The sequence below is a fragment of the Mustela erminea genome, chromosome 5 (genome assembly GCF_009829155.1).
Source record: "Mustela erminea isolate mMusErm1 chromosome 5, mMusErm1.Pri, whole genome shotgun sequence".
In the NCBI taxonomy this organism is placed as follows: Eukaryota; Metazoa; Chordata; class Mammalia; order Carnivora; family Mustelidae; genus Mustela; species Mustela erminea.
In genome coordinates this window covers 85411752-85438215 of record NC_045618.1, presented here as the reverse complement: position 1 = coordinate 85438215, position 26464 = coordinate 85411752, and the positions used below count along the sequence as shown (strand labels likewise).

General features: G+C 37.9%; 1 protein-coding gene and 1 pseudogene across 5 annotated transcripts; both read right to left on the bottom strand.

Moving 5' to 3' along the window:
- Positions 1–807: 807 nt before the first annotated feature.
- Positions 808–25875, bottom strand: FAM177A1 (family with sequence similarity 177 member A1). Of its 5 annotated transcripts, none has more exons than XM_032344032.1 (6): positions 24665–25875; positions 20102–20225; positions 14137–14310; positions 5572–5638; positions 4419–4516; positions 808–2826 (listed from the first exon to the last, which is right to left on the bottom strand). In XM_032344032.1, exons 1-6 carry the CDS (start codon positions 24676–24678, stop codon positions 2620–2622), a joined length of 684 nt encoding a protein of 227 aa, XP_032199923.1. In that variant the 5' UTR covers positions 24679–25875; the 3' UTR covers positions 808–2619. The 5 variants fall into 5 exon arrangements, with proteins under 5 accessions (XP_032199923.1, XP_032199924.1, XP_032199922.1 ...); XM_032344033.1 differs by lacking the exon at positions 24665–25875 and adding an exon at positions 20323–20452; XM_032344031.1 differs by lacking the exon at positions 24665–25875 and having other exon boundaries at positions 20102–20316.
- On the bottom strand, positions 6282–8570 carry LOC116591274 (annotated as a pseudogene).
- Positions 25876–26464: the final 589 nt, after the last annotated feature.

The following is a 26464-nucleotide window of genomic DNA, read 5'->3' as shown; positions in this document are numbered from 1 at the left end:
GATTTGATAAAGGTAGGAATCCACTTTATTTATTTTTTTTTTAAAGATTTTATTTATTTATTTGTCAGGCATAGAAAGAGAGCGAGCGAGTGAGCACAGGCAGACAAGAGAGGCAGGCAGAGGCAGAGGGAGAAGCAGGCTCCCTGCCAAGCAAGGAGCCCGATGCGGGACTCGATCCCAGGATGCTGGGATCATGACCTGAGCCGAAGGCAGCCGCTTAACCAACTGAGCCACCCAGGCGTCCCAGGAATCCACTTTAAATCTATATAATCTTTAGATATAAAGGAAGTTGTCATGGGATATTTCTGACATTAGACATTAAGACATTAAATATTTGAGGGATAGTTTATATGTGGTCATTTAACCTCAAGTCTTCTAAAAGTATTCCCTGTATCATAGATTATAAACTTCCCATTCATTAGAATAGAGCCATTTCATTTCTGGGTTAGTAGTGTTTGGAGATGATACCTCTTTTTATAAGATATTTCAGTAAAAAGTATTCAAGTTACTCTTTAACTTTAATTAAAATCACTGGTATAAAATAATCTGTCTAGCTTTTTTAACCAGTACGAGGGTCACATTTTATAAAACTCAACTCCATTTTGTTAAAGATTTTTGTTAGAGAATTTGGTAATTCAGTGTAAAGGTTCTCAATTATACTGTTGTTTCATTTTTTTTATGAGAAGAAAGATTAGAAGAGGGTAAAATAATCATGAACTATGATTCAGGGGGGAATAGTAATTATAAGAAGGGTCAAAAAGGAAGGAAAAGTAAAAGAGGCTTAAAAATAAGACAAAACCATTTAATCGATTTCTGGGAAATTTTATAGTTTGCATAAAGTATAAAGATTTAATAAGGCACAGTGAATAACTATATAAACATTACAAACTGGCCACTGTTGGACAATTAAGAGAAAAGTGAAATTTAAGAAACAAAACTTTCATAATCTTCCTTCTACAATCAGAAAGGTTTCTAGGTAAACTTTCAGATCTAGTGCCTCTAGGGAGAAAAGATCATTATTAGATATTAATGCCTTCACTGGATAACCCAATAAATACTTGAGTTGGAGGTCCTATCTCGAAGTTAAAAATAAATTAGAGGGAAGAGGTCAGGTTAGCATGTTTTAGAGCTTATGGTAAACTATAATTTATGGTGACATTAATTACATGATCTGAAGCTTAATTCTTTACTAAGTTAGAGTTTACAGCCATGACCAAAAAAAATTACCATCACATACCATGCATGAAATACCATACCACAGATCCATATAACTGAAAATTCCAAGTGAAAAATTATCTTTCCTAAATCTTTCAGATTTCAGTTGAAGAACTTAGCGGCCATATGTTCATGTTCACTGATAACAAATTTCTGTAATAGGTCCACTGTACCTTTGTTAGAGGAGTTTCTCTGAAGCTACATTTTATATAAAAATAGTTAAGACTGACAGCTTAATGCTGCTTAGAACCACCATTACTCTCTGAAAGATCTTAAGTCTGTGAATAGGCTTTTTAGAGCAGCATTTCTGAAATACTCCACACATTCTTCCTTACCCACATTTAGTTATAAATCAAAATCATACAGATCTCTCATAAGATTATGAGCAGATATTTAGGAATATTTTCAAAATTAGTTTCATATTATACTTCAGTAAGTGTTGCCAGTACCACAGTGGGCTCTAGAGAGCTGACCAAACCTGGGTTAAGCAAACTATCCAGTCTATTGTTGTAAACTTCAAAGAAGAGAATATTGGTGACTTCACTATGCTACTGTGGCACTTGGTACAATGTTAACAGTAGCCCCTGAAGGGTCAAGTCTTCATCTGTCCCTCACCGTACCATCCTCCTTCCAACTACTTGGCCCACAGGAAACACTCAGAGTCCACTGAGTCACAAAACCAGGATGCCATGTGGATAATCACTGGATGTTACCACTTGAATACAAATACATTAATAAATACATCCCGTAACTAGTGTTTTTAACGTAATGTTCAAAGCTAGTTATTTAATTTGAATAACTGCTGAAAAAGAATGTAAGATTAAGTAACCTGCATTAAAAAATGGAAACCCATCTTAGAACTGGTGTTACAAACTCACTCACCTTTTCATAAAATATTCTCAAGGAAAGAAAAATCAAAGTGCTTTTGTCTTGCTCCTTTTATTACACACTCAGTGAACCATCCTTAGTATGAAATTAATGGTTAGATTTATAAATGTAAGACAACATGAGAAAATCTAGGGGGGGGCAGGAATCCTTATTTCAGTCTGAGACTAGAAAGATCAGCTCCAGTTAGTAATTTAAGTATTTTTTTCTTACAAACACCAATAACAGACAAGCTTGATAATTTAACACTTAATTGGCAATTACGGCTCTACAATGTCCTTAATTTATTTAAAGAACATTTTAAAGCCAAAGCCCTAATGTGACACACAGAAAAAGCGTAGTACAAATGATCAAATTTCAGATCTGGCTTTTGCTAGATAGAGCCTAAGAATGAAGAAACATTTTTCCCTTTCCAGATAATAATTTAAAATATAAATAATTGTATTAAGTCCCACTGAATAAAGAATGTGAAAGTTCTGGTATTATAAAAACCCTAGAGTTTGAAGTCTGATAGTCATTCTATGGTGGGACAGAGACTGGATTTTGTTTGCTTTCCATAATGACTTCACAGTCTCCCTCCATTTCAAAATTGAGATTGACAAATGAACTGGATGCCACTGTTTCTGGTTGATCCCTCTGGACAATGGAATCAGCCTGCAGTTTATTCTGCTGGTACTGTCTTTCTGCTTCTTCAGGCATTCTGTTTTCTTCTTCTTCTTCTTCTTCCTAAAAAGAGGAAATAATCAAGAATAGATGAAATATAAATGCCTAAAAAGAATAGTATTTGTTCCCCACTTTCAACTGCTTGTGCCTTTTTTAAAAAACTAAAACAATAGTGACATGTCCAATTCAGTCTCATCTAATTAAGCCAAGACACATCTCCTTGTCCTGTGTTCCCAAACTGAAATGGGAACTATCATATGTCATTTTAAGGAAAGGGAAGTCATTTTTAAGTATGGTACAGCACTGCTTAGATGGGTCCTGAATTAACTTTGACAGAGGCTATATCTTTCAGATAAATTCTAATCTAAATTAAAAAACAGCTAAATACTGCATCACTTCAATTACAGGGTGGTCCAGTCACCAAATGGTATAACATGGTTAATGTTCCCCAAAGCAGCTAGTATACAGATAATTTCTAGGTCCAGAACTTCTAAATTCTTGGAGGAAGTGAGTATTGTATTGGTCAATGCTGTATGGGTACTCAGTACAGAGTAGGTAACCAGTCAAGATTAATTTAGAGCTTGCTTGAGAGAACACAAGAAAGAAAGACACTGGGGAGTCTATTACAATAGTCCAGATGAGGTATTGAGGCTCTAAACACGGCTGGAAGTGTTAAAAACACTCATTTGTTCATAAAAGGAGTTTTGAAACCATGTAACTAATATAAAGTCAGCTGTCTTTTCCAGATGCATGGCCAGCCACTCCCCCAGTGCACTCTGCTCCAGTGATAAAGGATCATTCCTGCCACTTCTCCAAATACACAACTTATCCTCATGCCTCTACATTCTCACTTTAGCTGAATTCCCCTCCCCATTTGCTTGAAGAATAATATAAGATTCTAATATTTATTTTGTGTTCACCAATATACACTGGGTGCTGTTCTAAGCATTTTACATATCAAATCATTTAATCTTTAGAGCCACCCTGAATGAACATGGATGCCACAATTTTCCTCATTATAAAGATGAAGAAACTGAGGCTTACAAAAGTTAAGTATCTTGCACCAATGGTTTTCAAAGAAGTGGGGCAGTCAGAATTTAAATTTGAACCCTTTGGTTCTTCAGCCTATGCTCTTAGGAGCTAAACTTTTCTCAAGGCTAAACTCATTTCACCCAGACCCTAAAACCTCACTACATTTGCAGACAAATTGCCTCACCTCTTTGTGCCTTAACACCTGGCACTTACACATTTCTAGTACTTGTAATTTTCTGTGCTTCAAATCCTCCACTTCTCCTACATCCAGTCTACAGGTTCTAAGTACAGAGACTGTCTTATTTTCTCATCTGAAAACTGTAATAATAATCCAAAGAGAGAGGTATGAAGATTAAATAAGATCATATATAAGGCACCTCACATAACAGCTAGCCCAATGAAATCCAGCTTAGTCTCATACCAAGATCCTAGGGAAATTTCAGTTTATAAACATATAAATTAAAAATATCTAACTTGATTAATTAGTAACCCTACAATGAAATGCCTACCCTAAGGGAGCTCTCTCTTTTGGGCGGCTAGAGAGAATATATATGCTCATTACACAACCCATTAAGTCCACAGTAAATCAAACTGAAGCAAAAAAATGTAAAAAGGAGACACACCTCCTTCTTCATCCGGTAATACTCATCAATGGCATATTGGTACTTTGGGGTGCTGATGCCCAAAACAGATGCAATCTTCTCTCCAAGAAAGTCACACACTGAGGATACGAAAGTTAAATGGCAAAAATCAAACAAACACAAAAACGCAAAAGTTAAATGGCTTATATAATTCCATAAACATTTCTTGAGCACGTTCTATGAGTTACAGTCCCTGCCCTCAGGGAGATTATGAACACTCAGTGCATCTCTTCTGTGTATCTTCCTCGATTTCCTCAAGAGGCACTAGTAGCTCCTTCTGGGTTCCCAACAACACTCTGCTCATATCTCCAATTATACATGTATCACCATGTATTATAATTACCTATTACATGTCTACTTTTTCAAGAAAAAACATAGACTTAGAGACTTGGGACATCATTAGACTCTAGGGGAGGAACGGCTTGCACTGTAACATTCCCTGAGGGCCTGCCACATGCCAGGCACTGTGAAAGGTTAGACTCAAAGATTAGACTCGAAAGGTCTATCCAGGTCTGAAAGTGAAGATTTTCCTTACACCACACTACCTAGTAATATTCTTGAATGAATTACTATTCAAAATTACCTATAATAAAAAGCAGAAAATGAAAGAAGCTATCATAGAGTTGAAACTGAAAATAGAGGAAAGCTTTATAATTTAAAACCTATATTTAAAATTAGCAGGATTAACTCATATGTTGATAGTTCATTTCCTTCCATGATTTAAGTTATAGCTCAACTTAAGATATGACATATTAATGGAATTAAAAATAAATGAATTGTATAATACAGGCTCTAGAATAGTCAAACAGAGTAAGAACAGTATCAGTACAAAACCATGTAACAAAACAGCAAAATAGTTGCTAACACAGAAGGTCCAGAAACATAAAAATTAATATAAAATAAATTAATAAAGCCATTTTTCAGTTCTCTAAAAAAAATCCCCACCATTTGAAAGTGAAGAATGTTTTGAAGTGAAGTACAAGTTAGATTAATATCCAATGCTAGCTAGCTGCTGAGAACAGAGTGATTAACCCCTAATGTTTCTCCTTCACTTTGGAAACACACCATTTGGTAAAGTTCTTGTTCTTGCAGTGTATTATAGCAGTTATACGATATTCAGACAGAAAAGTAATACCTGAGAGGGTTGATGTGGCGGCTCGGAGCATGTAAAACCATAAGTAGGGGCCCCAGGTGAGTTTTGTCTGCAACGAGAAGTCAGGTTAGCAACAGTTATACCTAAAACCCATTGGGTATATTTAGGCCAAAATGAAGCAATCAAATATTTGGCTGGCACATAGAATATTCTATAGATAGTACTACAGACTACAATTCAATTAAAAATTTAGAAGCTTTAGAGAGAGCATTCCACAAGGACTTTTTATACTTACCCATATAACTATAATATTTACCCTAAGTCTGTGGAATAACCAAAGAAAGCAGCAGCAACTAAAATGGAGTTGGTATGATTTGACAATCTACAGCCTCTTCTCCTGTCTTGCTGCTTTTTTGTCTTCACTGTTCATAAGCACAATATCAGAGAGAGTATGCAATAAATAGAAAGGAACCTTAAGAAATCATACAGTACAACATACTTAAAGTACAGCGAGGAAGTTGAGATTCAGAGAAAGTAAGCAGGATAAGTAAGAGCACATCAAATGAACTTTCAATGACGGGAAAATAAGTGACCAGTAAATGGCAAGGTGAGTATTTTGTTTCTTTAAGGATTAAGAAGGGCCTGGGGTGCTTGGGTGCGTCTGCCTTGGGCTCAGGTCATGATCCCAGACTCCTGGGATAAAGTCTCACATCCGGCTCCTTGTTCAGCAGGGAGCCTGCTTCTCTCTCTGCCTCTCCCTGCTACTGCTTGCGCTCACTCTCTCTGACAAATAAATAAAATCTTAAAAAGGATTAAGAAGGGCCTAGACTATATATCCCAAGACAAACTCTGTGTGCATTTAGTAAAGCAGGACAAATGGCAGAAGGCAATCTACACTGCACAACTCCACTATTAATTTTGGTGCTATCATTGCCATAGAACACTTCTGTGAAGACTGCCACACAGACAACAGTTTGCTTCTGTGGATGAAATCAGTAATAAAAGCATGCTTCATTGTACTAATATTTCTGTTTACCAAAATATAGTATAGAACAATCAATCAAATAATATTATTAATAGTATTATTATTTTAATATTGTTTCCAGGAAGGAGAAAAATGATGAAATTATACATAATATTCTTAGCTAAGATATACATTCATGATTATAAGGTATTAAAACAGAAAACACAAGAATATCTGTAAGACTGGGTAGATGGACTAAAGAGAAAAGGGGGAAACACAACAGTCTTCCCATGAAAAGCGAATATGCTGACTTCTGTGATAGTATTCTTGAAATGAAACGGAAGTGAGTTAGCTCTTTTATCTCTATCTACATAAGAATGAGTGTCCAAGTAAACAAATACCTTCAACTAAGAAAATACTGTATATTTGTAACTCTCTCAATCAAATCCACTGTATCTTCTATATTCAACGCTGGAAACATCTCTCTTATGTGGGGATAGGGTTATTTTAGGGATTCTGTTTAAGATGTTCTCATCCAGGGCAGGGCAAAGAGGGTCATCATCTCTGCTCCTTCTGCTGACGTTCCCATGTTCATGATGGGTGTGAACCATGAGAAGTATGACAACCCCCTCAAGATTGTCAGCAATGCCTCACAATGTACCAATGTACCACCAACTGCTTGGCTTCTTGGGCCAAGGTCATCCATGACAACTTCGGCATTGTGGAGGGATTCATGACCACCATCCATGCTGCCACCACCCAGAAGACCATGGACAGCCCCTCTGGGGTTGTCATGACAGCCGAGGGGCTGCCCAGAACATCATCCCTGCTTCCACTGGTGCGGCCAAGGCTGTAGGCAAGGTCATCCCTGAGGTGAATGGAAAGCTCACTGGCATGGCCTTCTGCATCCCCAACCCCAATATATTGGTCATGGATCTGACCTGCCACCTGGAGAAAGCTGCCAAATACGATAACATCAAGAAGGTGGTGAAGCAGGCGACAGACGGCCCCCTCAAGGGCATCCTGGAGTACACTGAGGACAAGGTTGTCTCCTGCGACTTTAACAGCGACACCCATTCTTCCACCGATGCAGGGCCTGGCATTGCTCTCAACAACCACTTTGTCAAGCTCATTTCCTGGTATGACAATGAATTTGGCTAGAGCAACCAGGTGGTGGACCTTACGGTCTACATGGCCTTCAAAGAGTATGAGACCCTTGGACCACCAGCCCCAGCCAGAGCAAGAAGAAGAGAGAGGCCCTCAGCTGCTGGGGAATCCCTGCCCCAATTTATCCCCCAAAACACTGAGAATCTCCCAACCTCCACTGTTTCCATCCCAGACCCCCTGAAGAAGGGGAGGGGCTTGGGGAGCCCTACCTTGTCTTGTACCATCAATAAAGTATACAGTACCCAGCCAAAAAAAAAGCTCTCATCTTGGTGTTTACCTTACAGTTTTTACAGCAAACAGGACAGTGCAGGAATAGAGGGAATGGAACCAGTTTCTGTAACACATGATAATGGCAGGGCCAATAAACGACTTAGAAAAGGATTAAGCAGGCTTTTGAAGGAAAGCATATATTTCTCAGTGGACCAATTCTCCTGGAGTTGTTTCTAGAGAGAACAATTGCTAATATCCATGCAGTGACTACCAGAGAGTCAAACCTGCTCCAGAGCTGAGGAACTGGTTAAGGATCCCTGAATAACATCTATCATTATCACACACAATTACACAGAATGAATGCATGGGGCTCTTTGTTTAGACACTGATCTTACTGAATTGAAAGGACAGATGACTCAAGAGCCTACATTGGAACCTTGCCACCACTGCCAGCATCACCACCACGCCACTACCCCAGTAACAAGATAAATGGGTCAGAGCTTGGTCTTCAAGACTTCCAGTTTATGGTGCAAACTTAAGCTGATTCATTTTTTCTCCAAAAACTTAAGTATCTATCCCTACCTGAATAATTGAGTATCCACCCCTTCCTTAATAAGAACTATTCAGACTTGCTATCTTTTTTTATTTTTTAAACTTATTTTTTTTTAAAGATTTATTTATTTATTGGGACACCAGGGTGGCTCAGTTGGATAAGCCACTGCCTTTGGCTCAGGTCATGATCCCAGGGTCCTGGGATCGAGTCCCACATCGGGCTCCTTGCTCAGCAGGAAGCCTGCTTCTCTTGCTGCCTCTGCCTTCCTCTCTGCCTGCTTGTGTGTGCTCTCTCTCTAACAAATAAATAAATAAAATCTTTTTTTTTAAGATTTTATTTATTTATTTGACAGAGAGAGATCACAAGTAGGCAGAGAGGCAGGCAGAGAAAGAGAAGAGAAAGCAGGCTCCCTGCTGATCAGAGAACCCGATGCAGGGCTTGATCCCAGGACCCTGAGATCATGACCTGAGCTGAAGTCAGAGGCTTTAGCCCACTGAGCCACCCAGGAACCCCTAAACAACTTATTTTTAAATTATAAAAGTAATGCTTATTTTTTGTAGAACACTTAAGAAAATGGAGCAAAGTATAAGGAAAATAAAAGCCACCCATTTTTCTATCACCTGTAGATAATTATCACTAATATTTTAATACATTCTCCAAGTCTTTTCCTAGACATGTAGGTTTTTACAGCCTTGCTGTATTTTCTCTACCCTGCTGTTTTCCCCCATTTATAATACTTGTATTTAACCAAAAGGACTGAAATCAGGACCTCCAAGAGATATTTTCACTTTCTTCTTCACTGTAGCATTACTCATAACAGCCAAGAGATAGAAGCAACCTAAACATCCACTGATGAATGAATGGATAAAGAAAATGTGGGAATACATATAATGGAAAATGCAGCCTTAAAAAAAAGAAGGGAACAGCATAGATGAACCTTGAGGACATTATGTTAATAAAATAAGCCAGTCACAGAAAGACAAACAGTGCATGATGGAACATCAATCAGCATTCCTGCCCACAAGCCATCTATTACTGAGACTGTTTCAGATGAGTGCAGTTGACAGGTGCGGACTCCCTCCTTCTTCTGTCAGCTCCTGTTGATGGAATGGTAGAGCCACTGAGAATCCTAGGGCACTGATAGTCTCTGTTCATGAGACAGCAAAAAAACCCAAAAAGATCTAAGGCTACTGCTACCCACCTCTACCAGCACTCAGCTCCTAAAGCAGGGCTGTCACTCAGGAATGCAACACTGTGCCTACCCCCAACTTCAAAGCTCTGGCTAAGAGATTTTGCCCAGGAGGAAAAGTAAGCCATAAAACAGCTACTAATCTGTTCTCAAATGAACTGACTTCATTTGCAACAGAGCTGCAACCAAGGCCAAAGGGTGCTCTCAAAATCAGTGGAGATTGTGTTAAGAGGTAATTGAGAGGAAGTTCTTAGATTCCCTGAAGATGCAGGCTAAACTAAAGGCTAGCTAGTTTGTAGCAGAGAACAAGAGGTGGGGAGGAGACAGACTTCACTAAAATAATCCAGCAGTCACTAAACAAAAAAACAAACAAAAAAAAAACAAAACACAAAAAAACAAGCAAATAACAAGGGGGTGGGGGTGGAGAAGGTAAGGGCAGTATCGAGAGTTGATGTAATATATTGTCTAAAATGTACAAAAAATTAAGAGACATACAAAGAAACAGAAGTATGCTATACACTGGAAGAAAAGCAGACAATAGAATCTATGCATGAGTCACTAGATGCTGAATTTAAAAGAAAAAAATGTCAAAGCAACATTTATAAGTATGTTCAAAGAACTAAGGAAACCATAATTAAAGAAATTGGAGAGGCACCTGGGTGGCTCAGTTAAGCATCTGACTCTTGATTTTGGCTCAGGTTCCTGAGATGGAGAACCCCAGGTTGTAGGGCTCCACTCAGCAGGGAGTCTGTTTCTCTCGCACTTCCTCTCCCTCTAACCTTACCCCCATTCTCACATTCTCTCTCCCACTAAAATAAATAAATAAATAGATAAATAAATAAATAAATCTTTTAAAAATTATTAACAAACAGATAGAAACTTTGGAGTTAAAAAGTGCAATAAATGAAATGAAAAATTCAGTAGAGGGGGCTTAATAGAACAAAAACACAAAATGAAGGGAACAGACAACTCAACAATAACAGGTGGAGACTTTGATGGCCCATTTTCAATAATAAACAGGAAAACCAGGCAGATCAACAAGGAAACAGAAGACTTGAAAAACATTATAAGCCAACCAGACCTGACAGACACCTACAGAACAACAGAATCTACATTCTCCTCAAGTATAAACAGAACATTCTCCAAGACAGACCACATGCTAGGCCATAAAACAAACTTCAATTTAAAAGGAGAAATAATGCAAGTATCTTCTTCAACCACATGGGGTGAAATTAGAAATCAAGAACAGGGTAATCCGGGTGGCTCAGTTGGTTAAGTGTCCAGCTCAGCTCAGGTCTTGATCTCATCTCAGGGTTATGAGTTCAAGCCCTACACGGGGCTCCACGCTGGGTATGGAGCCTACTAAAAACAAGAAAAACAATCAAGAACAGAAAATATAATGTGAAAACTTAACAAATATATGGGAAGTAAATAACATACTCTTAAATAACCAATAGGTCAAAGAAAATACTTTGAGATGAATGAAAATGAAGGTGTAACATACAAAATTTATGAGATGTAACTAAAGCAGTTCTTAAAGGGAAATTCATAGCTAATTAAAGAAGAAAGATAACTCTCCTTTAATAAAGGAAAGAATAACCTTCCACCTTAAGACATGGGAAAAAATAAAGCAAACTAGACCTAAAACAAGCAAAAGGAAGGAAATAAAGACTAGTGTAAAAACTAATGAAATGGAGAAAGAAACAAGAGAAAAAACCAGTGAAATCAAAAGCTGGTTCTTGGAAAAGATCAACAAAATTGGCAAACCTTTTGCTAAAGTAAACTGACCCAAGAGAAAAGAAGGAAAACCCAAATAACTAGAATCAGAAAAGAAAAAACAAAAAGGACTATAAAGGAATACTGTGAACAACTACATGACAACAAATTTCACAACATATGAAATAAACAAAACTACTAAAATGGACTTAGAAATGAGACAATTTAGGAATCAAAAAACCATACACAAGGAAAACCCTAAGCAGCTTCACAGGTAAGGTCTACCAAACATTTAAATAAGAATTAATACCAATTCTTCACAAATTCTTCCCAAAGAACCAACCAACAAAAAAACCAAAAGAGGAAGGAACAGTTCCCAACTCATTTTATGAAGCCAGTATTACTCTGGAACCAAAACCAGATAAAGACATCACAAGAAAATTATAGACCTATATTTTTTTATGAGTACGGGTGCAAAAATTCCCAATAATTACTAGCAAACTAAATCCAGCAACATATAAAAAGAACTATATACCATGACCAAGTGGGTTTTATCCTAGGAATATAAGGCTAGTTTTGCAGCCAAAAATCAATCAATGTCGCCATTATCAACAGAATAAAGAACAAGGCAGTTCCTCAAATGTTTAAATATAGTTAGCATATGACCTGGCAATTCCACTCATAGGTACATAGCAAAGAGAAATTAAAACTGTATCTAAAATGTTCACACCAGCATTAATCATAGTAGCCAAAAGGTAGAAATAGCCCAAAAGTTCATATACTGACAAATATGGTATCTCAAAAAAAGGAATGAAATTCTGACATATGCTATAACATGTAGGAATGTTGAAAACATGCTAAATCAAAGAAGGCAGTTACACAAGATCACTTGTTATGTGATTTCATTCTATGAAATGTCCATAATTGGAAAATCTGTAGAAAGAAAGTAGATGGTGATTATTAGGAGTTGGGGAGATGAAGGATAATGTACAATAACTAAAGGGTACTGAGTTTCTTTTTTAGGTGATGTAAATATACTAAAACTGACTGTGGTAATGGTTGTGCACATCTATGAATATACTAAAAGCCACATTACTATAACTTTAAATCGGCGAATTGTATGTTATGTGAACTGTATCTCACTAAAGCTTGTTTAAAAAAATAAAATTTTAGGCACATAGGAAGGACACATTTTCTTCTATGCAATGCTTTTATTTTTTTAATGCTCAAAAATAATAAAACTTATTTACTTATTTAATAAATAAAATTTATTTAATAAAATTTATTTATTTAATAAATAAAATTGAAGATTTTATTTATTATTTGAGAGAGAGAGAGTATGTGTGAGAAGGGGAAGAGCAGAGAGAGAGACAAGCAGACCACAGTGAGCGTGGAGCCCAATGCAGGGCTTGATGCCACCACCCAGAGATCATGACCTAAGTCAAAACCAAGAGTCAGATGCCCAAATGACTGAGCCACCCAGGCACCCCAGTATGCAATGCGTTTAGTATCGCTTTCTATGTAATAGAGAGCAACTACTGAGACAATGATTTTTAAAAATCATACAGACAGATACAAATATATACCGACAAATAAGAACTAACCCCTTCAAAGTAATTTAAAAGAAAAATACTTATTCCAACAATTCTCGCAGTGCATGAAACACCTCTGTAATATTCTGCATGCATTTGGAAATGCCATCAGAGTATACTGCATGGTCCTTTGAATATATTATATAGAAGAGACTCTGGATCTAATTTTTTTTAATAACCAAAATCTATCAAAAGCCAAATCTGACAAAATACTAGTAATAACATTTTTAAAATCAAATACAAATTAATAATTCTCTATCCCACTACCCTTCTTTACAGCACTTTACAGTCTGGTAATTATAATATGTACTTATTGCCTGTCTTCCCACTAGCATATAAGAGCAAAAATTTATGTTGCCCATGGCTGCATCACTAGTGCCCAAAACAGTACCTACTAGAAAGTCAGTAAATACTGATCAACTAAAAACTTCAAAGACTACTTAGAAAGACAACACTCCTTTTAAAGAATGTACAGCTTGTCCTATAATTTTATAGTTACATCATGTATAATTTAGAAATACTTAAATTTAGCTGATGAGGCACATAAAGTTAAGAACCATAGATTCCTATCTTCCAGTCAAAACTTGAGGCAATAATGTAAAAAAGAACTAATGAATCCTAAATTTTAGGTGGAAACTACTATGGCAGCATAATCCTTAATTCAAAGGGACTGAAATCCAAGCACTCTCTTTAGTAAGATAAATCTTAAAGAAACCTAGCCACACTGACAAAGTACTCTGACACCCAAGTTATTTAAGACTACTGAAATGCTGGAATATTTCCATCCATGTGTGTAAAAATACTGTTTTCTATCCAAATCATAATGTATACTTTTATAACCAAAATATAGTTGATTTAAACCTCAAAAGACCCCTTTCATTTGATGTTTAAGGGGAAACAAATCAATTTTAAAAACTATTGACAGTGCCTTCTTAGCACCCTAGGCAGTGTGGGAGTCTCAAAAAAACTATTGACCAGGGGTGCCTGGGTGGCTCAGTGGATTAAGCCTCTGCCTTTGGCTCAGGTCTTGATCTCAGGGTCCTGGGATCGAGCCCTGCATCAGGCTCTCTGCTCAGCTAGGAGCCTGCCTCCCCTTCCCACCACTGCTTGCCTCTCTGCCTACTTGTGATCTCTCTCTGTCAAATAAATAAATAAAATCTTTAAAAAAAAAAAAAAAAAAAAAAAAAACAACTATTGACATGAGCTTCAAACTTACTGGATCAACAGTAGGCAAAACATCTTTCTTCTCCAGGCCATCGACTTCATCTTCATCTGTGCTGTATTCTTCCATGGTTTCACCACTAACAAAGTGGATGACTCTCCTCGGGACTTTCTTCTTCTTTCCTATAACTCCCAGTTCTACATTTTCAAAGCCTCTTTCACTATTCATCTAATGACGATAAATTAAAATAGTAAGTTTCAAATGAGGTTAATTTTCTTTCATATGGCAAAAAAATTTCTTGATTGCTTTATTTGAGGGAATAAAGAAACAGAAACCAATCCTTAATTTTTTTTTTTTTTAGAAAATAAGACATCATACACACACAGGAATATCAATAACATAAATGTAGAGTTTAATGAATAAAAAAGCAAACATCTACATACCTTCTACAGAGGGCAAAAAATAGAATTTAACAAAATAAACTTTTTTGAAGTCAACGGCTAAGAAATCAAGCACCACACTTCAAACAGAGCAATTCCAATGCCTATAATATGCGAAGATACTCTGGACATCAATCGTTTTAAAGAACAATGCTAATTAGAGATCAATGCGTAGTATCAAAAGATATCATATAGATGCACATGTACATATATTAGAGACATAAATAAAATACCAGTTCATGGCAAGGAACTTTCCTAAATCTTTGGATTTGGGATTAGCTACTTGTGGAAAAAACAAAACCCATTCGACTTAACTCTGCTTCTCTCCTCTTCTCAAAACAGGAGTTCCAAATTAAAATGCCTTTAAAGGTCGAGTGGCACCAAAAGTGAGCAAAGCTATAAAGGGAAGGGTAGACTCTGAGGAGAAAGCATCCCCTGTGAAGACATTTAAACTAAAAAAATGTTTTATATCACTGTGCAGTCCAAATAAAACTCACTTGTAGATCAAATCTAGAAAACAACCCATTAAGTGTTCTATCTTTGAACTTTCAAATTTCTTAGTCAATAACACAGAGGTGACAACAGAGTTTTCCTGATAGTAAGAAGATATGCCTACAGCCGCTCAGGGTGGGCCTGATCTTGTCTGATCTTGGAAGCTAAGCAGGGTCATGACTGGTTAGTACTTGGATGGGAGATAGTAAAAACATTTTACAGATTTTAGTGCAATAGTCTATGGAATTCTAATTACAGCCAAATTTCATTCCTAGGGATATACTAACTTTACCTCAAATAAAAACCCATGTTCCCTCATCAAGGTAAATGTATATTTTGGGAATGGACAAAGAGCTTTTCACTGTTATGTTGCCTCGTTTTAACTTTTCATCTCCTTACTAGAGTACTTCAAAAAGGCACAGTACAATTATGAAGAAAAACCCAGCAAGTGGTTACTCCTAGGGATAGGTACTGAGACAGGGGAGGAGGTACGGGTAAGGGAGTAGTTATTCTTTTTTGTATTTTGTTATTTTTTGTTTTGTTTTGTGAAGAGAGTATGTTCATGTATTACTGATAAAATTTTAAAACTAAACCAAACAAAATGATACAGGACAACAGGACTGCCACAATTAATTGGAGTCCACATTGGTGGGATTTTCTAGGATGGTCCAGAGTTCAAAAATTTTGTCCTCTATAAGGATTCTTACACTTGTGGGTATGACCACACAATTTAAACCCATAAATGGTGTTCAACCAATAAGAAAGAAAGTTCTTTGAACTGCAGTTGCAGAGATATATTGATAAAAACAGAGAGAAAAACTGCAGAATTATACTGATAAAAACAATGGACTAGAACTGCCCAGTTATACAAATATAAGTAACTTCATTTTTGTATTATTTCCTCTTAATCCTTTTAGTTTATTTTTAGAATATATATATAGCTCTCGGTTCTTCATTTCCCAAAGGTAAGTTTCAGTCATTAGCCAGGATGTGAATACAGGTATATACAACCTAAAAAACACACGCAGTGGGGCATCTGGGTGGCTCACTTGGTTAAGGAGCTGGCTTTGGCTCAGGTCATGATCCCAGGGTCCTGGGATCAAGTCCCACATTGGGATCCCTGCTCAGCAGAGAGCCTGCTACTCTCTCTTCCTCTGCCTACCTCTCTGCCTACTTGTGATATCTATCTGTCAAAATAAATAAATAAAAATCTTTAAAAAAAAAAAAAAAAACCACACGCATTGCAACACTTGACCACACATCACTGACAGCAACTATAACTGCTGTATAGCGAACTGAGATCATGAAAATCTTGAGAGCATAGGATATCTATGGGTTAACCTGAAAAAACAAAAGCCACAATTCTCCCTAGCCTGTCTTAAGAGTTCAAACAAATCCCAGCCCTTAATGAAGATCAGCCCATTTATAATATCCATAAACAAAATGAACAACAAACGGTCCACCATGAGGACATCTGGGTGGCTCATTCAATTAAGCATCTGCCTTCAGGTCAGGTCATGATCCCAGGGTCCTGGGATGGAGTCCCATATCAGGCTCCTTGTTCAGTGGGGAACTTCTCCCTCTACCTGCCTATTCTCCTTGCTTGTGCTCCCCACATCATCTCTCTGACAAATAAATAAATAAAATATTTAAAAAGAAAAAAAAATGGTCCACCAAGTTCACCTGGTCCCCAGACATGGCAAGCCATTCCTACCCTATCATTTTTCCCCTTGAAATAAGATTTGATTTATGGTTGTTCTAACAACAATGTTTCCTTCTAAACTACTACTCAGGTCTGTGGATCCATTTACAAGCAAGGGAAGGTCAGAGAAGTTGGGTTAGATCTCCAGTTGTCACACTATCTGGACGGATCTAATGCCAAAGCAACAGTTCCAGTCAGTGAAAATAGCTGAGACCTTTCGGGATACATCACCATGGCCTGCTCCACCCCCATTAAAGCAGAAGCAGCTTCTCACTGTTCGCTCTAGTAATTTCTCATTGGCTGAATTTTTCCTTTCTTAGACAAAGGCAAAGGAGAAGGGCTGTCTCTCATTGGCTCAACTACTTTACCTTCCCTAGACAACTTTAATAAATCAAAACATTCCAGCTGGATCATAACAATTAGTATAAACTTAGCTACTATCTCCATTAACTCTGACTCTTGGCTATATTCTTTCCAAAATATTTTTTTAAACCTACAAAGGTGAAGGTTGAAATATGATTCATAATCTTTTCTTATTTTTTTTAAAGATTTTATTTGTCAGATTGAGAGAGAAAGCACACAAGCAGGAGAGGAAGAAGCACTCTCTGCTGAGCAGGGAGCCCAATGTGGGACTTGATCCCTGGTGGGATGTGGCCCATAGGCCATAGTTCCATCAACACCTCATCTTAAGGAAATGGACTGGCACGTAAAAAATCTGTGAAAGACAATCTATGACATGTGATTCGACCTCTACTTAGGGAATAAAAAAGGGGAAACAGTGAAGGGCAGTAATGATAGCTAAAACCAACCAGAAAATTAATTTGGTGAAAAATTTTCCAACAATTATAAATGAAAGTTTTTCTCTGAATTTTGCAAGTGTTTCTTTTTTACAGATAAACAATAAACCTCTTAGTAAGAAAAATTTCAGTGTCAATATTACAAATTCCATTTTAACAAATTTCAAAGATGTGAAAAAAGAGGTTCCTAACACCAGGAAATTAATAGATACACTGTCAATTCACATTTTATCAAATTTTATGGTTAACCACCAGACTGTACATCTGTTTATCTAGTTCCCTGGGGCCTGATTTTAATGGCAATTATCTTTTTATACACTTTCATAGAACTTCTTTAAAATATGTACTACACACGGATTTCATTCTGTATCACCTTCCCCAACTAGGTAGCTTGCAACATAGCAGTTGGCACAGTGTGTATCCTTCACTGCTACATCCTGTAATCTATAGTTCTAGTACATCGTAAGTTCTTGGTAGCAGAGGTGCTACATAAATAAATAAGTAGTGTACTGAAATTTCAACTTCTTTAATAAGACTGAGGCTCAGACTTTGGTTAAAAGTTTAGTCAAAGAACTTGCCTGATAAAATGTCACAATAGGTAGTGTATGGCTTGGTTTAAGGTGAAATTCTAGAGACCCAAGCTCCTATTTCTAACTCTTTTCCCTACAGGGCACTTGGAATTGCTCAGTTCTGACAAACTGATGAAGGACAGCAGGCTCTCCATCCGTCCAAGTCCCCACTTCACTGGCCTCTTTTCTTTTACTGTACTCAAAAGCATGGATCTGGGGTTTCCAGAGATGTTTCTGCTTCAGGAATGTGAATGGGAGCAAAAAGGGAAAGTTAGAAAATAGTTTGTATGGTATGAACCCATTTATGTTTAACACAAAAGAAGATATTAGATATGCATAAGAAATCCCAGAATGATTACAAGACAAACTTACTTTTGGTGAATGTGAGATACTGCCTAGGGGAGTATTCCTATGACTTTCTACTTTCAGCTCAACGGTCTCCATTAGTGTTTAGATATCTATTACTTTTTCAACCAAATATATGAAAAAAACATAATATCACTAAACCAAAAGGAAGAACCTCTCTTCAAACAATACTTAGCTGATAAATCAATACAGGTATGTTTACCTTGCTATTAGAGCAATTCAAAGCTTGAAGCAGTGGTGAAAACAATTACAGGAACAGAATGAAAAATCAAATGGAAAATACACCCAGCTTTGTGTCAGCAGCAGGTCTCAACTGAAAATGAAATGTGGCTCTCTAACCAATTTAGTGTTGCCACTGAATTCTTTCCTGCTGGTCACTTTCCTTCTTAAGTAGGAGAAAAACAAGAAATTCCATATAAAAACTACTATGTGAAAAAGTTTTTGTTCATGCAAACTACATCTTATACTACAAAAGTTATACTCACATTCAGGCACTATTCCCTTCGGAATCTGTGGTTGGGGATGGGGGGGGGTCAGTCTTACTGACATTCTGGCAGTTAGTCTCAAAAATGAAGCCACTAAAAAGGCTTCATTTTCACTGAAGGTGGAAAAGATTTCTACATAGAAACAACTCGGGCTTTTAATGGCCCATACTATATACTCCTGAGTTGGTTTCAGTTAAAGCAATTTCTTCATTAGCTTTACTTGGCCCAAGATTCTAAACTATTACTTTAGACTACCAAATCCAAAACAAAACAAATCTCTAAACCTTACCTAACTCGCTAAACTTAGGCTATCCAACACAGTAACCACTAGCACCATTTGGCTAATGCTCCCTTAAAATGAGAATAGTTCAAACTGAGACGTGCAGTAGGTGTGACACGCATACACACACAGGATTTCTAAGACTTGTACCAAAAGGAGAATGTAAAATACCTCACGGTTAACTTTTCACATTAGTTACGTGCTGAAGTTTTTTGTTATATTAGATTAAACAAAATATTAATAATATGCATTAAAACATCAAAATGTATTTATATTTTTTTAATATGGCTACTAGAAAACGTACAATTTACAACGTAGCTCCCATTATGTTTCTGCTGGGCAGCTCCGAGCCTCAGTTACCTCGCGGGTGAAATGGGGATCACGCCCACATCATGCAGAAGTTATTAGGATTAAGTGAAATAAAGCCTGTAAACGCTCAGCACATAGTTGCTATTAGCTAACCAAAGGGCACAAGCCAAGTCAGGCGCTTCCAACCGGAGAGGCTGAGAAGCGTCTGCAGCCGCCGCCACCTGGCTTCCAGATACTCTAAGGACAGCCTTTCGGGGACACGCCTTCCTTCCCTGGCTCGCGGACCGAAGCTGGAATAGCACCCCCGGAAGCCCCGCAGTCTGCGGCGCGGCCAGCGGAGGGGCTGGCGAGGGACGCCCGGCTGTGGGGAGGCGTCCGCCCTTTTCCCCCAAGCCGGTGTCTTTGGGCAGAGGTGGGGCTACAGTGACAAGGAACCCCGAAACGCATCTCCGGCGGGCGGCCTGCTCGGGGGAAGGCCGGGCAGGCCGAGAGAGCAGCGGGCGGACGACACAGACACTAGACGAGGCTCCCCTAGCCCCAGCCTCCGCACCGCCGCCTCTCTAGGGCGGCCCCACTTACCTGCTGAGCCGATTCCCTGAACGTCGCGGCGGCCGCAGCTCCCGAGGCTGCAACTGCTTCTCCTCCTTCCGCAAGGGTCGCTGGCTCCGGGTCCATCGTCGTCGCCGCCACAGGGCTGCTGGCGCTAGCAAGATAGAACGTCATGGCCGATAAGCCCATTTCCCTCCTCCGCCTCCCCACCCAGGCGCGGACCCTGCCGGCCGTCACCAAGCGGGACTCACCGGCAGCGCCCACCTCGCGCCGCGCCTAGCCACGCCACGGCAGGAGGAGCGGGCCTGCCCAGATGGGTGGGACCGGCCTGAGGGGCGGGGCCTGCGGGCGCCTCGCCCCTCTCTCCGGCTCCTCCGACGGCGGCCTGGGAGGCGCGACGACCGGCTCGCGTGGGGCGGAGCGAGGCGAGCGGCTGCTGCACTGCTTCCGGCCCAGCCCACGTCCGCAGCTCTCCGAGCCGCGGGCTGGCACCGCCGGTGACGTAATGCCTCGTACCTGCACCTGGAGCTTGGCTTGGCGATCTGGGCGCAGCCAGCCCCCAGCTGCGTTTTGGGCAGTCCCCACCGTCCCAGACCTTGGTTTTTCTGCACTTAAAAAAGGAAACGGTCCCGTGTGTTTCAAAGGCTTGTGAAAATATATTTCAAGATGTAAGGCTCTGCTGCACGTTATTTTTTTGATTTTGACAGCGAGCGAGAGGGAACACAAGCAGGGGGAGTGGAAAGGGAGAAGCACGCTTTCCGCTGAGCGGGGAGCCCGATGCGGGGCTCCATCCCAGAAACCTGGGATTATGACCGCCGTCGAAGGCGGGTGCCTAGGGACTGAACCACCCAGGCGTCCCTGCATATTTCATTCCTAACATGGATGACAGTCTAGCCCAAAATACTCTTGAAATAAGAGCCTCAAAGGTAAATTTTTACACTTCTCTGACATGCTTAAGTATAACTGTAGAAAAAAGTTAAGTGAGATCTGAAGAAGAGGAAAGGGCAGCACCAAGGTTCTATTTTGACAAATATGAGGAATATTTTATGTATCTGCGCGCGCGCACGCGCGCGCGCGTGTGTGTGTGTGTGTGTGTCAGGGGGGGCATACCAGACTTTTAACAATGTTCAACCAAATTAAAGTCATGATTGCAGTGATTACAGCACTACTTAAACTAGTTGGAGCATTTCCAGGAACATGTTCTTTTATTGTGGTTTCAGTATGAAAGTTAAAACACAAGTTATTGTGAATTGTAGGGTTGAAAAATACATTATTTTGGCCACAGGGGCTTTTAATGGAACTTTATATTCCATTTGTATGCCAGGCAAAATTCAGAAATACTCCCCAAAGTTATGGCCTGGTACATGTTTTTCTACATGTCACCAACAGGTCCAGCACCCCTGCAACCTTAAGTATGCCTTTATCTAGTGCAAAAATTATTTTTTTGAAGATTTTATTTATTTATTTGACACACAGAGAGAGATCACAGGTAGGCAGAGAGACTGGCAGAGAGAGAGGGGAAGCAGCCTCCCCACTGAGCAGAGAGCCTGATGCAAGGCTTGATCCCACGATTCTGAGATCATGACCTAGGCCGAAGGCAGAGGCCACCCAGGCGCCCATCGTGCAAAATTATTTTTTTTATTCTCTGCTTAATATTTCTGTACACTTTCTATACTGCATATAACTTTAACCTAAAAAACAAACCAAAAACCTTAAAAGACAAAAGATTTGAAAACCATAGACATTTTAATAACTGGTTGGAAATTCATAATCCATATTCTGGTAATAAAATCAAGTTAGCTTGTTGCTAATGTAAACAAGTTTTAGTAATATGATCTAATGCTGCCTCGCTGTCCAAAACAGCAAAAATAAACTCGGCAATAAATTGAAAAGGAAAATAAAAGAGCCAATTGTTAAAGAACTTATGATTTGGCTTTCATAAACAAGAACAGTTTTACATTACTTGTATTCAAAAGCCCTTTCCTCTTACTGACATCAACATTATTAAAAATTTGTGGAGTGTTTATAAATGCATGATTTTATTTTGCAAATTGACAAATGCCAAGTTATAGTTTTCAGTGCTGAGGCAGAACTTGTTTTCGTAGTTTACAAGTATATTTGTTAGCTTGAAAACTTAAAATGCAAACCATATCCCAACATGAACTATAAGTACTTCCTAAGAAGAGTTACTTTTGACACAAATATTATAATCTATTACAAATCTGGACTGGTAGCAACAGAAAAGCATAGAAATCTAATGGTTTTATTTTGGACATTTATATTTTTGTCATTATCTCCAGACTGTCATAACTCAACTAAAAGTCAACTAAGACTGTTGTAACTAAAAGCAATATGTCAAATCTGTCCTTCATTCACCTTGTAGTATAAGTTGTATTATATCACTATGGCAAAAATACATCCAGGTAGGGGCGCCTGGGTGGCTCAGTGGGTTAAGCCGCTGCCTTCGGCTCAGGTCATGATCTCAGGGTCCTGGGATCGAGTCCCACATCGGGCTCTCTGCTCAGCAGGGAGCCTGCTTCCTCCTCTCTCTCTGCCTGCCTCTCTGCCTACTTGTGATCTCTGTCTGTCAACTAAATAAAAATAAAATCTTTAAAAAAAATACATCCAGGTATTAATATAATTTATCTACTTGAAAACATAATTGTGGTCTAAATTTATCACTTAATGGTATTTACAGATCTAAAAAGGTAAATTTAGATCTACCTGTTTCTCTGAAAGGCTGGGAAAACAAAGCTGACTAAAATTGATAACCAGGCATGTCTATCAAATAAAAAACAAGATCTTCTTACGGTTTTCACAAAGGTACATATCTATTTTATCTTTCTTTTTAAGCTACATATCTATTTCAATAGAAAATGTTCTTAAGGTTACCCCATCCCTCAAATAAGGGATCATTGTCAGTGATACATAAGAAAAAATAAGATGGCAAAACTAAAAATGCACTTTAGGTTGATTTTTTTTTTTGTAATTTTATTTTTTTCAGAGTTCCAATATTCATTGTTTACGCACCACACCCAGTGCTCCATGCAATACATGCCCTCCATAATACCCACCACCAGGCTCACCCAACCCCCAAACCCCCTCCCCTCCAAAACCCTGTTTGTTTCTCAGAGTCCACAGTCTCTCATGGTTTGTCTCCCCATCCAATTTCCCCCAACTCACTTCTCCTCTCCTTCTCCCAATGTGCTTTAGGTCAACTTTAAGCATAAAGAAATTGTTAAAATAACAGTAGTGGCTCCATTTATTAAGCCCAATACGACAGGTACTGTGCTCAGGATTTTCCTTGTATTACCTCTTCTTCCTAACAGCTCTGTAATAGAGGTCCTATTATAGTTACCAACATTCTACAGATGAGGAAACAAAGGCTCAGAGAGATTAAGAAACTTGCTCATGGACATAGCTGGTAGCTGGCAAAGCAAGGATTCAAACCCAGGAAGTCTGACTACAGAGCCTATACTAAAGACACTCTGCTCCTCTGGGAATGAAAATGTCAGAAATGGTCTATTATGGGCAGAAAATTCCTACACCAAAGGTGAATGTGATATTTGAAAAGATTTGGAGGCAATTATCAAAGTGTATATTTGTTTTTAAAGTCTATTATGAGAAATAGTCATTTGTAAGTTTTAAAGCCCTGTATTTAAGAAACAAATGAAAATACCAAGTGAACATGTTTTATTTGATGCCATGTGAGTACATTTTTTTTAATTGGAATTTGGTCAGCTTTTTTTGTCATGGGAATGGACTATTGATATTCAACTAGCAGAATTTTTTATATAGCATTAGTCATTAAATATTAGTTTATTTGTACACTATGCCTAAACATAGCAATCTCAGCGTTGAAAGCTAAACATATTAATCAGAAGTCTGAACAGAAGGAGTCTTCTGACAATAATCTAAAAAACTGTAATAAAATAAGTATGTATTTGTAATCTATGTAAAATAATTTTTAATTTTTTATATTTGTTATAAAATTGTAATATGTAATATATATTATTTAAAAACATTTTTTCTTTTATGAGCTATAATAAGGATTGCCACAATTAAGGATGCCTTTCCATGTAAGGTATACAATGACTAACACTGATATACAATATATAGAAAACTTAAGGGAGTAAGTCCTAAGTTCTCATTACAAAGAATTTTTTTTTACTCTTTTCTTCTTTATGTTGTACCTACATAAGAAGATGGGTGTTAGCTGAACCTGTTATGGTAACCATTTCACAATATATGTAAATCAAGCCATCACGCTGTAACCTTATACAGTGATGTATGTCAATTATTTTTCAAAAAAACTAGAAAAAGAAGTCATTTATCTCACTGTCATATATCATTATTTCAGAGCAAGATCATCCATTGTTTAACGCAGTAAGAAAAAAAATTGCAGAAAATCAAGAGACACACATCAACTGAAGGATTTCACACTTCCTGTATTTCCTATGAAATGGAGTGTCAAGATATTTGATAGGTAGTTCTTGAACCACTTCTGCCAGAAATGAAATTTTGGGACCCCTTAATTGATTCCCCAAAGTCAAAAGTTATGGGCTCATGAATATATCCAATAACAACTCTTACCTCTTTTGGGTCATTGTAGAAGAAATTTCTCTTCTTCAGTTATAAAATCATAAAAAGCAAGCAAGCATGTTTCCCAGCCTATGCAGATAGGCAGACATTGCATGTTCTCCTTACTTGACGCAGAGAGGCAACCATTCTCTGGAAAATGGCTCACAAAACTTGAGCATGTGTTGCTAAAAAATATACCATAGTCACAGGATATTACTCCCTTCCGCTTTCCTTGAAAAGGAAAAGCCTTTACACCCCAGTGTCAGGGGAGTCTCCGGCCTCAGGAAGATTTCCTCAGCTTCAGGCTCATCGAAATTATCCCTGTTACAGGCAGGCACTGCTGTGTAATAATACTTGAGTATTTTGTCATTTAGATCCAACTGCTACCGAGAAATGCATTGTTTTAGGCTGAGAGAACCCTGTAAGCCAAGTGAAGCTAAAAAAATAAATGTTTTTGAAGTGATAATTTCAAATGCATAGAGAAGAGTAATGAGAAAACTGCAGAGTAGCACAGGCATGCCAAACTCAAAAGAACTTGTGTGGCACCGCATGAGTATTATCAAAGGATATGTGCCATAATTACCAGCTTACAAGGTGTATTTTCCTCTTAAAAGTATCTGAAAATTACCTCATACTAATATACCCATATCACACTAAGAGGTCAGTGAAAATGGCCTAGATTCTTGGGTTAGCAACTACCCAACACTGAGCACAAATACTTACCTACCCCTAAATGCAAAGTGTGGGAAAAAAACCATCACAGTAAAATTTCACATCCCATCTATAACTACTTAACACAACCCACAGACTACAGAACTATCTAGGAGCTAAATTTAAAATTACCCCCCCACAAATGAGATACAAATTCAACATTCCTGTAATTTGTGACTCAAAAGCCAAGAAGATATTAGGTTTGAATGCAATAGATTAATATTGGGAATATGGCAATTGGATTTTAGAACAGAATTTTTGGAAGATGACAACTCCATTTCAAATCCAGTGAATGCAAGCAATGAACATTATCTAGATTGGAGCTGTGATGATGGATTTCTAGTTTTGGATATAACTTCTAATTATTTCTAGATTTTAAGGAAGATCAAAACTTATGTACATTTTGTTGTTATTTAGCCATGATTTTCACTGACACTTTTATTACAGCTTACCCAAATTCCTTGGTTACTTTTCTCATACAAACTGTAAAATACTTGATTTGATCACATACCCAACATCAAGTTAAAATTCCTTTGCATTTATTTTAAATGCTTTGCTCCATTTTTTTTTACTGAAATATTTGTATGTTCTAGAGCTATATGTAAAAAAATACAATTTTATTTTTATATTATGGTTTACTTTTTAAATCCTCTACATTCACTGAAATAAAGCAATAGTATTATATTAATTTTACTGAACAAATATGCATAATGAAGATTTAGTTCTAGTAAATTTCCTGCTTTTATTGCCTTCTGTATGTAGGTATTTATTCACAATATCATATTTCCTTTTAGCTATAGGGCACTATAGTTCTATTCAAGATGAGTACATTACTGCCTATCAGATCTAGGAAATCTCATTAAAATATACTGTATTTGAACAAAATAATGATTATGCAACACACTTTGAAATCATTTTTACTACATATAAAAAGTGTTTAATTTTTTCCAAAAAATCCCTCCATAAAATTGCAATGCATTGTGTATACTTACCTTATATCTCATATGGCAGCAAATATGGTACTTCCAGAAGAATACTGACATCCATCACATTAAATTGCCTATTAATCTGCCCTTTGCTAGTACCATAGTTCGTTGAAAC